The following is a 15796-nucleotide window of genomic DNA, read 5'->3' on the forward strand; positions in this document are numbered from 1 at the left end:
GCAGGTGATATAAACTGGTTGCTCCGTGCTAACGGAGGCTTTCTGTTGCTACACTTCGTTTAAACCAGGGGTGTCAAACTCATTTTAGTTCAATACAGCCTAATTTGATGCCAAGTGGGCCGGACCATTAACCCTGTATTGCATGTTGTTGCCATATGGCAACAAATTCTTTTTCTTAGTGTTTTTCACAATAAACCATGTAAAATGCATTGTTTTTTGTTTAATTGTGTAAATAGGTCTTTTATTTTGATGTTGTACTCATTTGATGACTTCACATACCCACAGAGTCCTGTCCCCCCCACCCTTTTCCGGACATGTGCCACACTAAAGATCACGCTCCAGGATCAGCTAAAATGTAGTTGTTTTTCTCAATTTTAGAAGCATTTCTTTGAGAAAAAAAAAAATTCAACTGTTATCTGGAATAAGTAAACTTTAATTTTTCATCATTTAAACCAGTTAAAATGTTGTGTTTTTTCTGTAAAAGGCTAAAATTAATTTGTTGCCATATGGCAACATTATGCAAATATTGACGTTAAATGTGTACATTTTGCCTAATGGGCTCAATTGAATTACTATAACTTTAGGTTACTCTAACACTATATTTGCTATTAATTATAGTATTTTCAAAGAAAAACATAAAATGTATTTATATTATGTTATTCCAGCCATTTTGTAATTAATATGTTATCTAAATTATTAATTACACACTAATGTAAATGAATTGCTCACTAATAAAAATGAGTTATTCCAAAGAAAATCATGTTGGCGCACTCAAATTACCTGTTGGTCCACTTACATTTCTAGTCAATATACCCTTCTGGTTTAAATAGGGAGTTCCTAAAGGAAGATTATGTATCAGAAATGTGTTTTCAGTGGCCATATAGTTCAGTAATTCTAAGTTAAGTCAGTGTGTTGTTTTTACTTTGCCCCTAATCAAGTACATGGTATCCGTGTGTCTTCTTTCAGGTGTATATGACACACTTACGGCAGCTGTGGCTCAGTGGTAGAGCGATTGCCTGCCAATTGGAAGATTGGTGGTTCAATCCTTGCCCCTGCAGACACTGAACCCCGAGTAGCCCCCGATGCTGCGCGAGTGTGAATGTGACGGCTGGACAGTTGTTGGACAAGGCAGGAAGGTATGGTATGGTATTGTTTGCTGAAATTTTGTTGCTTAAGAATAAAGTATTTCACTTTCGCATAGTTAAGATTTTGAAATGTATCTGTAATTGCAGATAACTCAACAAGCAGACATTGAAGATTCCTATGTTGCAGCTAACATAAAGGTAATTCAAACAACTTTACCTAACCTTGATCCTTAATAACCAATAACTTTTGTCAATCACTAATTTATGTTTATTTTCAGAGGGACTATGGTCTGAAAGAATGCTCCGTTTTGTCAAATCCTGTGTGGTTTAACCAGGAACTTTTGGATGTGTTGGGTGACGGCAGGATTCACCTTCCTCCTGCACTGATCAAAGCCATTCCAAAGGGCCAGAAGGTAACATGTTTACTGTGGTTTTGTCTTTTACTTGAAGGTGAAATGAGTACAATATTTTCATAAATTATGTGTGTTAGTAAAGAGCAAGTTTTCATGTTTCTTTTTCTTCCCTCAAAAGACAACCACAAAACTTCGCGAGAGACCAAATGGATGCAGGAAACGAAAACTCTACCAGCAGGTTTGTCTTTGTTTGTGAATTTCACAAATGTTTTCTTTCACTTAGTTATAGACAACAAAACATATTTGAATGTATTTAGTTAATAGTTTTGTTTCATATTATTTGTAGGAGGAGGCAACACCATTGGTGGACTTGGTCAGCCCATCACCTGCCAGAGTTGCGGTGGAAGAAGTCAACCCCCATTCTTCTAATCCATCATTGAAGGACACCAGGGAGGTTTGATAAAGAGACATAGATGTTGTCAGGCAGTGTTAAGTGTTTGCTACATAAAACATTTGCCACCTTTTAATCTCTAAACATTTTTTTAATTATCACTACAGGACCATGCCGTAAAGCTTCAAGAAAGAACCCCAGTGTCACAGAGGACAGAGGATGTTCATCAGGTTTGTTTTCTATTCAATTTATATTAGGTTTTCAGCATTTAAAGGTCTGCTAACATGTACATGGTATGTTATTGTAAAAGTATCAAGTTTACATTATTTCAATAAACCTCTTGCTTTGTTTGTCTGTTTTTAGATGCCAAGCAACAAAAGATGCAAAATGGCACAGCATGAAGACAGCAAAGGTATGGAGCATGCAGTGGTTCAATGTACATGTGCTGATAATGCTGTGAAGCCAATAGTTGTTGGGAGCAAGCATTTCAGAGTGCTTGAAAAGAGTACTACTGAGACAATAATGTGTGCTGCTGCAGCTCTGATAAGGCATGAAGTTACCAATTTTTGCACTTGGAATACTTCTGTGTTGGATTCAATACACGAGCAAGGACAAATTTTGGCCTTTGACAAACCAGAAAGAGGTTTTGAAGGACAGTATAATGTTTTCAATGCGTGTTTCAGCTTGTCTGTGGGTACAGAAATGACAGGTTGTTGTGTTTACTCTGACTTGTATTACTCATTGCATGCAGCACTGCTGGAAGAGAACCACTGTTTGTTGAATTTGAATGGGTACTATTGTACAATTGTACAACACAACAATTATTTAGTTGTTTTGGATTTCAATGCTTGCAATACCTCTGGAATGCCTTCAGATTATGGGAAGAGTATAGCACTTGTTCACACTAGTTTCTTGGAAATGATGATGCACATTTCCCACTTGTCAAAGGCACTGCATGCAGCAATGTTTACTGTTAGTGTGAGGATAGAAGTTGAAGACAGAAGTCCCTTAGCTAATGCATCAACACATACACCGGTTTATAGTATTGAGAACACAACAGGTCCTTTTCATTATGTTCAAGGATCCTTTCATCAAGGGGATGACCAATTTGGTGACAATGCAGGGAGGCAATGTGTTCCAAATTCCTTGGCAGCAATGGTTAAGCATGAAGAAAAAAGCATTATGACATGGAGTTGTCAAGATGTAGACAACACTCTTGTATCAGGGGACATCTTTTACACATTTTTGTCAACATCAAATATGATTTCTGATGAGTCAGGTAATGGTTATCGCCTTATAAATGACTTGCCAAACAAGGCAACTTTCAGGAATAGTGCCTATCTCTTACAATACAATCAGCCTTTAGTAGGACATTTGCATGTAAATGAAGGAGAGTTTCTGGTTGCCGGCTTTGCTTACACCTTAACTGAAAACATTTGAATCATGTGATCGATGTTTCTTTACTTTTGGTGGAAATACATGTGCTATTTTCCATCAACATGGACAGTTTGCTGTGTTTGACTCGCATGCACGCAACACAAACGGCGTAAGCAATTCAGGCAAAAGTATTGTTTTGTACTATCAAACACTTGCGGATGTGTGTAACCTTATCCACAGTTGGAATAATAGCAAACATTTCACAGAAAGTAAGCAATTTGAGATTACTGGATTTGTTGTGTGTCCCATAGTTGATAACTCTGACAGTAATACTGATTGTAATGACTCATTAAGAATGATACAGTTTCCAGGCTCAAAGGACACACCAGTACGCAATTATTCTTCCAGTAACTGTAAATCTAATGCTAATGTGATATTCATCAGTGATAACCCTATCTGTCCAGATAATATGGACGAACTGTCTGTCCTCCTACCTAGGCCGTAACTGCAATCCTCTTTAATCTTTTAAGGCAGGTAGTATCTACTGACACTCACGATGAAAAGATATCCAAAGAATTTTGATAGTGCGAAAGATGTGCGAGTTATAGAGTACCAACTTCCTGTCAGGGTTCTTGAAAGAGGAAGTTGTGTATCTGGCCAAGATTTATTCCGATTGCCACCAAATGCCATGTGGTTTCTTATAGCAACATGAGCATCTATTTCAAATCTTGAGTGACTCCGACATTACACGGGGCTGTAAGAATTCTTTTTTTTATTCATTACCCACCTTGCAATATATCTAGCATTAATCCCATCTGCATGAAATTATGGATTTCTAATAAAATGCTATAAATTGTAACTGTATTTCTTTCAACTAACATGCTAGTTAACATTAACATAGGCACAGGCTAAACAGTAACATACTGCTAACATGCTAGTTAACATTAACATAGGCTCAGGCTAATTACTGCTAACTAATATGCTAGTTAACATTAACATAGGCACAGGCTAATTACTGCTAACATGCTAGTTAACATTAACATAGGCTCAGGCTAATTACTGCTAACTAATATGCTAGTTAACATTAACATAGGCACAGGCTAATTACTGCTAACTACAATGCTAGTTAACATTAGCAATAATAAACAGCTGATGGGGGCCAAACTGTCTGCGAGCTTCTCCTGACAACAGCAAGTCGCGTGGTTATGACACAATCGTTAACCTATTTTTACAAAAACATCTGCTACGGAGCCATAACGTGAGCTACAAGGTAATGGAGCCTTTTATACATTGTCATATTGCTTTAGAAATAAACAAGGGATGAATAGTCTTTAAACGCTTCAGATGTAAAGTTATTTACTGTCTGAGTGGAGGAAAGGCAGCTCTGAGCTTCAGCCATGGTTGACACTGACCCCTGCAGTGACTTGGAGAGGTTGCTCAGTTGATAGATGTTGTCATGGAGAAGGCAGCAAAACCTGAGCACTCCGCCATCCTTGCCTATGTTGAGGAACCCCTTGGTTTTTGCCCTCAGAACAGCATTGACGTTCATGGCCTCCTGGGACTACAAGCAAAACAACTGCATTATATCAGACAGCATTTACAACTGATTAACAGAAAATAAAGCAAACATTATCCATCCATCCATCCATCTTCATCCATCTTCATCCACTTTATCCGGTATCGGGTCGTGGGGGCAGCAGCTCCAGTAGGGGACCCCAAACTTCCCTTTCCCGAGCCACATCAACCAGCTCCGACTGGGGGATCCCGAGGCGTTCCCAGGCCAGGTTAGAGATATAATCTCTCCACCTAGTCCTGGGTCTTCCCCGAGGCCTCCTCCCAGCTGGACGTGCCTGGAACACCTCCCTAGGGAGGCGCCCAGGAGGCATCCTTACCAGATGCCCGAACCACCTCAACTGGCTCCTTTCAACGCGAAGGAGCAGCGACTCTACTCCGAGCTCCTCTCGGATGACTGAGCTTCTCACCCTATCTCTAAGGGAGACGCCAGCCACCCTCCTGAGGAAACCCATTTCGGCCGCTTGTACCCTGGATCTCGTTCTTCCAGAATCAGAATCAGAATCAGAATCAGAATCAGAATCAGCTTTATTCGCCAGGTATGAGGACACATACGAGGAATTTGTCTTTGGAGCATTGCTCACACTGTGCTTACACATACATATCAACCAAAACAGAAATATACACACTAATATATACACAATATATACATACTCTAAACAGAAACAATATAGAGGCATGAGTGCAATGAAGAGATCAATACAATTATTTAAATGTGCGTAGTGCAAGGGTACTGGGATAAAATAGTATTATGTTATTATATTACAATATAAACAGTATGAACAGTATGAACATATGAACAGTGAGAAAATGAGAATGATGAATAAATAAAAAAAATAATAAGTGAGATGTGAGAGTGGGAATGATACAGGTGCTGTAGAGACCGTGTTACAGTGTTATTGACCAGAACTGAACCTGACACTGTGGGTCAGACGTCAGCTGTTCATCAGAGAGATGGCTTGTGGGTAGAAACTGTTCCTGAATCTGTTGGTTTTGGCGAACAGTGCTCTGTAGCGCCTACCAGAGGGCAGAAGCTGGAACAGGTTGTGTCCGGGGTGAGAAGGGTCTGCAGTGATCCTGCCCGTTTCCTGACTCTGGATGTGTATAAGTCATGGACGGAGGGCAGGTTGGCACCGATGATCCTTTCTGCAGTCCTAACTGTCCGTTGTAGTCTGCTCCTGTCCTTTTTGTTGGCAGATCCAAACCAGACAGTGATGGACGTGCAGAGGACAGACTGGATGATGGCTGTGTAGAAGTGGACCAGCAGCTCCTTAGGCAGGTTGAGCTTCCTGAGCTGGCGTAGGAAGTACAGTCTCTGCTGTGCCTTTTTAATGATGGAGTCTGTGTTGGGCTCCCACTTCAGGTCCTGGGATATAGTGGATCCCAGAAACCTGAAGGATTCCACAGCAGACACAGGGCTGTTGAGTATGGTGATGGGGGAAAGAGTGGGGGGTCTCTTCCTGAAGTCCACTTTCATCTCCACAGTTTTGAGCGTGTTGAGCTCAAGGTTGTTCTGACTGCACCAGAGAGCCAGCTGATCCACCTCCCGTCTGTAGGCTGACTCATCACCGTCCTGGATGAGGCCGATGACGGTTGTGTCGTCAGCGAACTTCAGGAGTTTAACAGATGGGTCTCCTGAGGTGCAGTCATTGGTGTAGAGGGAGAAAAGCAGTGGGGAGAGCACACACCCCTGGGGGGCGCCAGTGCTAATAGTCCGTGTGTTGGATGTGATGTTCCCAAGCCTCACCTGATGACTCCTGTCAGTCAGGAAGTTTGTGGTCCACTGACAGGTGGAGGCTGGCACAGTGAGCTGGGAGAGTTTGGTGCTGAGGATGTCCGGGATGATGGTGTTGAACGCCGAGCTGAAGTCCACAAACAGGATCCTTGCATATGCCCCTGGGGAGTCGAGGTGTTGCAGGATGTAATGCAGTCCCAAGTTGACTGCATCATCCACCGACCTTTTAGCCCTGTAGGCAAACTGCAGGGGGTCCAGCAAGGGGACTGTGATGTTCTTCAGGTGGGCCAACACCAGTCTTTCAAAGGACTTCATGACTACAGATGTCAGGGCGACAGGCCTGTAGTCATTTAGTCCAGAGATGGAGGGTTTTTTGGGGACTGGGATGACTGTGGAGCGTTTGAAGCAGGAGGGAACTTCAGATAGCTCCAGAGATCTGTTGAAGATCTGAGTGAAAATGGGGGCCAGCTGGTCTGCACAGATTTTCAGGCAGGATGGAGACACACCGTCTGGGCCAGGAGCCTTTCTGGTCTTCTGCCTCTGGAAGAGCTGGCGCACATCCACTTCATGACCCAGCCTTCATGACCATAGGTGAGGGTAGGAACGAAAATTGCCCGGTAGATCGAGAGCTTTGCCTTCTGGCTCAGCTCTCTTTTTGTCACAACGGTGCGACAAATGGAATGTAATACCGCACCGGCTGCTCCGATTCTCCGACCAATCTCACGCTCCATGGTCCCCTCACTCGCAAACAAGACCCCAAGTTTACTTAAACTCCTTCACTTGGGGTAAGGACTCACTCCCCACCCGAAGAAAGCACTCCATCGGTTTCCTGCTGAGAGCCATGGCCTCAGATTTAGAGATGCTGATCCTCATTCCAGCCGCTTCACACTTGGCTGCGAACCGATCCAGTGAGTGCTGAAGGTCACAGACCGATGATGCCATCAGGACCACATCATCTGCAAAAAGCAGCAATGAGATCCCGAGTCCACCGAACTGCAACCCCTCCCCGCCCCGACTACGCCTCGATATCCTGTCCATAAATATTACAAACAGGATTGGTGACAAAGCGCAGCCCTGGCGGAGGCCAACCCTCACCTGGAACGAGTCCAACTTACTGCCGAGAACCCGGACACAGCTCTCTCTTTGGTCATACAGAGATTGGATGGCCCTGAGAAGGGACCCCCTCACCCCATATTCCCGCAGCACCTCCCACAATTTCTCCCGGGGGACCCGGTCATACGTCTTCTCCAGATCCACAAAACACAAGTAGACTGGTTGGGCATACTCCCAGGCCCCCTCCAAGATCCTTGCGAGAGTAAAGATCTGATCCGTTGTTCCACGACCAGGACGGAATCCGCATTGTTCCTCTTCAATCTGAGGTTCGACTATCAGCCAAACCCTCCTTTCCAGCACCTTGGAGTAGACTTTACCAGAGAGGCTGAGAAGTGTGATACCCCTATAATTGGCACACACCCTCTGGTCCCCCTTCATGAAGAGGGGAACCACCACCCCGGTCTGCCACTCCTTAGTCGCTGAGGTAGTTGTTTGACTACCTCAGCGACTTCCACCAGGGAAATTGACGACAATCCCCCATCATCCTCCAGCTCCACCTCTACCACAGAGGGCGTGTCAGCTGGATTTAGGAGTTCCTCAAAGTGCTCCTTCCACCGCCCTATTACCTCCTCAGTTGAGGTCAACAACGTCCCATCCTTACTGTATACAGCTTGGATGATTCCTCGCTTCCCCCTCCTGAGGTGGCGAACGGTTTTCCAGAAGCACCTTGGTGCCGACCGAAAGTCCTTCTCCATATCTTCTCCGAACTTCTCCCACACCCGCTGCTTTGCCTCTGTCACATCAGAGGCTGCAGCCCTTCGGGCCCGTCGGTACCCTGCAACTGTCTCCGGAGTCCTCCGAGACAACATATCCTGGAAAGACTCCTTCTTCAGTCGGACGGCTTCCCTGACCCCCGGTGTCCACCAGGGTGTTTGTGGGTTACCGCTCCTTGAGGCACCTAAAACCCTAAGACCACAGCTCACCGCCGCAGCTTTAGCAATGGAAACTTTGAACATTGTCCACTCAGGTTCAATGCCCCCAGCCTCCACAGGGATGCACGAAAAGCTCCGCCGGAGGTGTGAGTTGAAAGGCCGTCGGACAGGGGCCTCCTCCAGACGTTCCCAGTTTACCCGCACTACCCGTTTGGGCTTACCAGGTCTGTCTTCCCCCACCCCCTGACCCAACTCACTACCAGATGGTGATCAGTTGACAGCTCTGCCCCTCTCTTCACCCGAGTGTCCAAAACATACGGCCTCAGATCAGATGAAACGATTATAAAATCGATCATTGACCTTTGGCCTAGGGTGCTCTGGTACCAAGTACACTTATGAGCATCCCTATGTTCGAACATGGTGTTTGTGATGGACAATCCATGACTAGCACAGAAGTCCAACAACAGAGAACCACTCTGGTTTAGATCAGGGAGGCCGTTCCTCCCAATCACGCCTCTCCAAGTATCTCCATCATTGCCCACGTGTGCATTGAAGTCCCCCAGCAGAACTATGGAGTCCCCTACTGGAGCCCCATACAGGACTCCATTCAAGGTCTCCAAGAAGGCCGAATACTCCGAACTCTTGTTTGGTGCATATGCACAAACAACAGTCAGAGTTTTCCCCCCCATCACCCGCAGGCGTAGGGAGGCAACCCTCTCGTCCACTGGGGTAAACTCCAACGCAGCGGCACTCAGCCGGGGACTTGTGAGTATCCCCACACCCGCCCGGCGCCTCACACCATGGGCAACTCCGGAGTAGGACAGAGTCCAACCCCTATCCAGGAGTACGGTTCCAGAACCAAGACTGTGCGTAGAGGTAAGCCCCACCAGATCTAACCGGTAGCGCTCCACCTCCCGCACAAGTTCCGGCTCCTTCCCCCACAGAGAGGTGACATTCCACGTCCCCAGAGCCAGCCTCTGCCGCACGGTTCTGGTCCGTCGAAGCCCCTGACCTTCGCTGCCACCCATGTAGCAGCGCACCCGACCCCTTTGGATCCTCCCACAGGTGGTGGGCCCATGGGCTGGAGGGAGAGGTGCCACGTTGCTTCTTCGGGCTGTGCCCGACCGGGCTCCGTGGCAAACCCGGCCACCAGACGCTCGCTCACAAGCCCACCGTCTGGGCCTGGCTCCAGACGGGGGCCCCGGGCATCCACCGGGCGGGGTCTCTCTATCCCTTCCTTGCTCAATCATTGAAGTCTTCGAACCATTCTTTGTCTGGCCCCTCCCCTGAGACCTCTTTGCCTTGGGAGACCCTACCAGGAGCACAAAGCTCCAGACAACACAGCCCTCAGGTTCATAGGGACACACAAACCTCTCCACCACGATAAGGCGATGGTTCCCGGAGAAGCAAACATTAAATAATCCTAAATCTACACTGCTGGTTTTAGAAGGCTATGAATTAACATACCTTCTCCAAGTGGCATACAATGCCAGCATATCCCCTAAGAAAATGGTCAAGTGCTTTGAAGAGATGTGGTAGCCACCGGGTTCCACCTACTCTGGTTGGCATCAAAGCCTTCATGTGGAGCTCCCTGAAGTGTTGCTTTAGGCTGGCCCTGTTCACTCCACTCTTATGATATAAGGTGTAGCGTCCACTCAAGAGGTCCTCAACTTTCCTGGCCATCACATTTTTCCTTATTCCATCTGAGAAGGCAAGCTCTAGCTTATGGGCCATGCAGTGGATCCCCAGCACATTTGGTCTGTCTGCACGCAGTTTTGCAACGACACCATTGTTTACTCCTGTCATTACAGATGCTCCATCTGTGGTGATTGCCACTAGCTTGTTCTTCCTATCAGTGCTGACTCCACTTTCCATTATACTGCACACTGCTTCAGCTATATTTGTAGCATCTGGCTTTGAGACAGCTTTTACCCCGACAAAAATCAACTTTGACTTTCCCCTCACTGCCACTCCTGACGTAGACCATTTCTTCTTCCATCACTGCACTGTTGAGGGATCCATCTGACATGACCGAGATGAACTTGCCATCTGATAATCTTCAGAATCGGAATCAGAAATACTTTATTGATCCCCGAAGGGAAACTCTGTGTTGCAGTTGCACAAAAACTGTATTATAAATAGAGTAGAAATACAAAGAAATAAAGAAATATAAGGAATTGGATATGTACGGTATTTACATAAAGGAATGTTATTATACATTATTTACATAATTAACATAATTAAGGATTTGGAATGGTGAAAAGTAAAATAATAATAATAATAATAATAATAATAATAATAATAATAATAATTGTAGTAGTTGAAATTGCACACATGTCAGGCCAGTGTTATTGCACAAAACATATAATACAGATAATATTGTCCAGTTTCAACCTCTCTAAGTGTCTGTGTGTCAGACACTTAGAGGGAGGAGTTAAAACGTTTGATGGCCACAGGCAGGAATGACTTCCTGTGGCGCTCTGTGGTGCATTTTGGGAGAATGAGTCTGTCACTGAAAGTGCTCCTGTGATTGAGCAACAAGCCAAGCCTTGCCCTCATCTTTCTTCTCTCATCCTCTGCTATGTAGTGTATGAACTCTTTTGCCTGATAGTCGTTTGTGTATATCTCTCCTATCTTCAAGCCTTTCTTCCTGTCCACACTGAAATAAAATTTTTGTGTAAATGAAGCCACTGTTAGCGCCTACAACACAGTACATTTTAGTGAGATTTTTTTTCTTCTTTTTGAAACCATCACACATAAAGTTTCATCTGTGTCTATGGAAGCACTCTGAATCATATTAAATACACTGTTTCTGAAACATGTAAATAGTAACGTTAGTTCACTTACTCACACATCCATGTGAAGTCGGTAAGAGGCCTGCCCTTTTTCCGATGGCGTGGGCATTTCAAAAAAGTAGCTGCATCTTCTCCAACTCAGACGTCTTAAAGTGAGGCTTTCTCCCAGCAAGGCTCTCTTCAATACGACCCGTCTTGGCCATTTTAATGCTTAGGCTCTCCTAATGACTTCGGGCACTCTCATGGTCCTTTACTGCCTCGACTTTAAAATTTTTAGTTCCTAACACAAAATTGTTCATTTTGTTTTTTTCTTTTGCGTACGTGCGGCAATCCTGACAAAACATGACAACGTTTTCGTGATCAAACACAAGCCATTCACGACCCGTCACCCATTTGGCATTACATTTTCTTTTCTTTGTTTCTCTGTCGATATCATCATCCCTTGCGTCGTTCCTCTTCTCGCCCCCAGAAGTCTGTCCCAACCACCGCCACATTTAGTTTAGCTAATCTTAACTTTTTACTTTACTTTACTAGCTAGTTAACTCCCTCCTCCCTCCCTCCTCTTTCAGTCTGTGCTCCCGGCTCTGGCTCCGTTCGTTTCCATGGTTTCTCGCGCTGGTTTGATTGCAAACTGCACGCAGCCAATGGTCGTATGAAATGTCATCACGCAGCATTGCAGCATAGTGTTCTTGGGAAATGTAGGAAGCACTGCCAGGGGAGAGCCGAGCCGTGAACAGAGCCTTGTGTATCATGCATGTAACGCCCTCGCATCACCGGCCAAACTGGCTAGTAAGTTTTTAGTAACACCCGCCAAAATGAATTTTAACCCGCATTTGTTAATTTAGAACCCTGATTAGGAGGTCTGTCAGTAGAGACAAAAATGAAACCAATCGGTGTTGTCTACACCGTGTTATCCTCCTGCTGGAGTTAGCACCCAACGGGTTGCTATTAACCGTAGATACATGGAACCACAACAGAGACACAGAAGCAGCATAACAGTGAACCTTTCAGAAAATTAGATTTCTTGAATGTCTCCCATCGAGAAGGCTTCTTCTGTTTTTCAGAAGAAGCTGTCTGCTGTTGTTCTTCATGGACATCTTCCACCTCTTGGTGTCTCAGAGTCTCCACCTCTGGCTGGGTGAGGATCTCTTCATGGACCACCTCTTGGTGTCCCGGAGTCTGGATTGTTGTGTACTCATTGTACCGGTTGCTGATGGCTGCACGGAATCTGGCCAAGAGCTTCTTTGAATCTCTTTTAACATCCTTATGTCTGGTTGGTGGTGTCATCAGGTATTCTTTGACAGAGTAGGCAATACATCTTTCCAGTAGTGGATCTTTTAGACGCATGGAGATCAGCACCTTGTCTGCACAGCCGCATTTCTTACACAAGTCCTGGAAAATGGCCTTGTCAAGGTTTTTAATAGTTTTTTGGGTAGTATCAAAATCTACACCCTTGACGTTGGCCCATGTTCTATTGAACAGATGGTAAACGTTGTCCTCTGGGTTTCCAATAGACCAGTTCACTTTTGTTTTCCTGTATATCCGAGAAACCAGCTTCTCTGTGAATATCTGGATGAATGCCTTCCTACGTTCTTCCTGTGCTGCTGCATCCGGTGCAGGTATGGCACATGTCTCCTTACATACCGAGCCAGGAGCTTCTGCACCGTCCAAACCCTTGATTTGACTTATTGACCGAGCGATGTCTTCTGCAACCTCTTCAATCTCCCGAGAGCATTCAGATTGTATCAGCTGATACTCAAAATCCGGCACTTGAGCCAAAAGAGGATCAATTATCGTTATCACCTCCTTCCTCATTATATCTTCGACAGACGTCAATAGTGGAATCTCAATCACACTGGCGTCTGATGAGATGATCTTCGGGAATTCTGGTTCCACGGCTGTAACTGGTGATTGTATGCAGTCGTCAGTGTCTTCCGTCTCCATACCTTCTTTCACTTCTCCCTGGAAGGGCATCTGTTCTATTTTCTGCATAGGACTGGTATGATTCGTTGTCGCCATACAGGTTTGAGCCGAGCACAAAGCTTTTACCATTTTGCAGACATGACCAACCATAGCATTAAGCCTGCGAGGGGGAGTGATGTGCTGAATTATCACAGGCTCTGTAGTGCACATAGTAGTGGAGAGAGCAGATTTGACACTTTCCGCCACCTCTTTACCAACCAAACTTGTCAAGCGCTGTGAGCTGACACACTCTACTTGGTCCTCAGTATTCAGAGCCCCGGCAAAACTCCGAAAGAGTACGTTGCCCAGACTGGATGTAACACTCTCATCAGAAACCAGCCCCTCCTCAGACGCCGGTGCATTTCTGCTCCTAAGATTCACCAACCAGACCTTTGACAACAATGTTATTATGTCCAAAAGCAAGTCAGCCACCATAACTTTAGTGGCATCATCGAGGGTGCAGGATTTCAACGATTCCCACTGTTCCGGTGTTATCCTTTTAAAAAAGGATTCAATCAGTGGGCAAACAGTATCTCCTGTAACCTCAAGCATGTCCTCTGTCTGTGATATTTCTGGTCCAGACATGATAATTGTTCAAATCAGCTGTATTGGTTGAGTTTTTCCGTACCAATACTGTGTGAGATCAAAAATAAAATCCTGTTTTGTGTTTCAAGGACTCTTGCTCTTCTTGCAATGGTATCAAAAGATGTATTTGGTAGCCTACAGATTCTTTAGATCTGTGTTGTATCAAATTATAATCTGGTCTCAAAATAACTTTGTTTCAACTCTACGGTTAGAAATGGGAGTGACTTTAATTTATGTGGGTCTATATAGGCTTAATAAAGAATATTGTATGACATCACATCAAAAAGGATCAAAGCCATTTTGGAATATGATGTCAGAGTTCAGAACTCAGCACAGCCAACCAATGGCTGCAGCTTAGCACCGTTGCTAGGCAACTGCAGCTTCCTGTGGCTGGCTTCTTAACTGGCAACATAGCTAAACAGAATTCCATTTGTTTTCTCCAAAAGGAGTTTGATTATCAAGCCTCTTGAGACAGAGACCCAGACTTCAAAATAAAACAGGAAACAGAACATATATAAGACAAGACCAAAAATACCATACAATAATCACAAGACATGACAGAACCAGGCTAAGAATTAAACACAGGAAAACAGATTTCTACAATAAAATAAGACATAAAAACCAAGCCATAACAAACAAGGATGTTGTAAAGCGCCCTCTGGTGGAGAAACTATGCAACACCAATGCTCATAACATGGTTCACAGTCCGTTTTTATTAATTAAATATTAATTTGTCGGAAAAATGTATTTGTCATCATAAATGATTCTGATGAATAAATCTTATTATAATTTTTTTAATTGGCCATTATAGATGCTGATACCGTCAGATCGGCAAATGCCTAATATTGGCCCGTCGATATATCGGTCGGGCTCCAAACCAAATGTACGAGTGAGTCTGTGCTCAGGAAGCCTGTGGTTGTGTCTTTGTAAGAAAAGACACATGTTTTTTCCATTGTGGCACCTGGTTATAAAAACACCTGGAATACCTGGTTATAAAAAACAAAAACATACTCATTTTGAGTGCTTAAGATTAACCACATAAAGGCCTTGAAACTCATTTAGCATTTTGATTGCATTAAATTGTCTGCCGGTTAAAAGGACACTTGGGATTACTCACTACAGAGGAGGAGGGGGTGGGGGCAAATAATAGCCATATTTGGCGTGGTTACAGGGCAATAGTTTTAAGGTATGTGTTTAACTCTGGGTTGTGCAAATTATTTTCTCTCAAAAGCAGTTTAGGGACTGTGACATTAACATAAATATATTTCCCAACAGTTCATTAAATCTTTGTAATTGTAATATTCAGGAAAGCAGTGGGACAGTTTAAGAAGATAAAAGCCCCATCTCACTCTGTAGGAATCAGGTGTCATAACCAGGCCGTGAATCTAAAGATCAGTCAAAAGCACCTTTAATGCATCTCTCGTTACAGCTAAAGCAGGAGGGAGGAAGAGTGAGCAATTATATCACAACCTTGTACCTGGTGGCAATCCTCTGTCTTGAGGAGAAAATGCCAGCATAAAGTTCTCTCTTTAGGCTAGGGGCAGTTCAGTAATTTGTGAACAACTAGAACCCACACAGTATTTCTAAGATGTAGCAGAAAATAGTCCTCTAATAACAGACTACTAACCATCAATTTTACAGAGTGGCAGTTCTAAAACTGATTTGACTTTAATCATTCTAATCATGAATACATACAAATACAAACTGCTGTGTTATTTCTGACTGTAAAAGACAGCTGTGTATGTTCACTAATGATAAATGAGATGCTCTAGCATATAAGAGAAACCCATCTAGGATAAAGTGATTCGACAGAAGAATATCTTATTCTGGGTTGGTATTTTGGTTTCAACACATGAGAGTGGAATTATCACAAGGTTTCACTTATTTGTTTTTTTAGATATAGAGTGAAAACCTCTCGTTCCCATTATATTTAACCTTTCAGTCCCTCAGTATCTA

General features: G+C 44.1%; 1 protein-coding gene across 1 annotated transcript; it reads left to right on the forward strand.

Annotated features, from left to right (window-relative positions):
- The first annotated feature begins 971 nt into the window (after nt 1-971).
- On the forward strand, nt 972-10524 carry LOC116683349 (uncharacterized). The gene is made up of 8 exons (XM_032509849.1): nt 972-1136; nt 1233-1283; nt 1364-1498; nt 1614-1676; nt 1785-1892; nt 1997-2059; nt 2193-2241; nt 10310-10524. The coding sequence occupies exons 1-8, from the start codon at nt 1083-1085 to the stop codon at nt 10522-10524; spliced, it is 738 nt and encodes a 245-aa protein (XP_032365740.1). The 5' UTR covers nt 972-1082.
- The last annotated feature ends 5272 nt before the right edge of the window (nt 10525-15796 follow it).

The sequence above is a fragment of the Etheostoma spectabile genome, unplaced genomic scaffold, assembly GCF_008692095.1.
Source record: "Etheostoma spectabile isolate EspeVRDwgs_2016 unplaced genomic scaffold, UIUC_Espe_1.0 scaffold00018942, whole genome shotgun sequence".
NCBI lineage: Eukaryota > Metazoa > Chordata > Actinopteri > Perciformes > Percidae > Etheostoma > Etheostoma spectabile.

Excerpts from the sequence above, each read along its gene's own strand:
- LOC116683349 (XM_032509849.1), top strand. The coding sequence starts at position 1,083 with ATGCTGCGCGAGTGTGAATGTGACGGCTGGACAGTTGTTGGACAAGGC. Across the intron at positions 1,137-1,232 it reads TTGTTGGACAAGGCAGGAAG|ATAACTCAACAAGCAGACAT; the intron begins GTATGGTATGGT and ends CTGTAATTGCAG. Across the intron at positions 2,060-2,192 it reads GGACAGAGGATGTTCATCAG|ATGCCAAGCAACAAAAGATG; the intron begins GTTTGTTTTCTA and ends GTCTGTTTTTAG.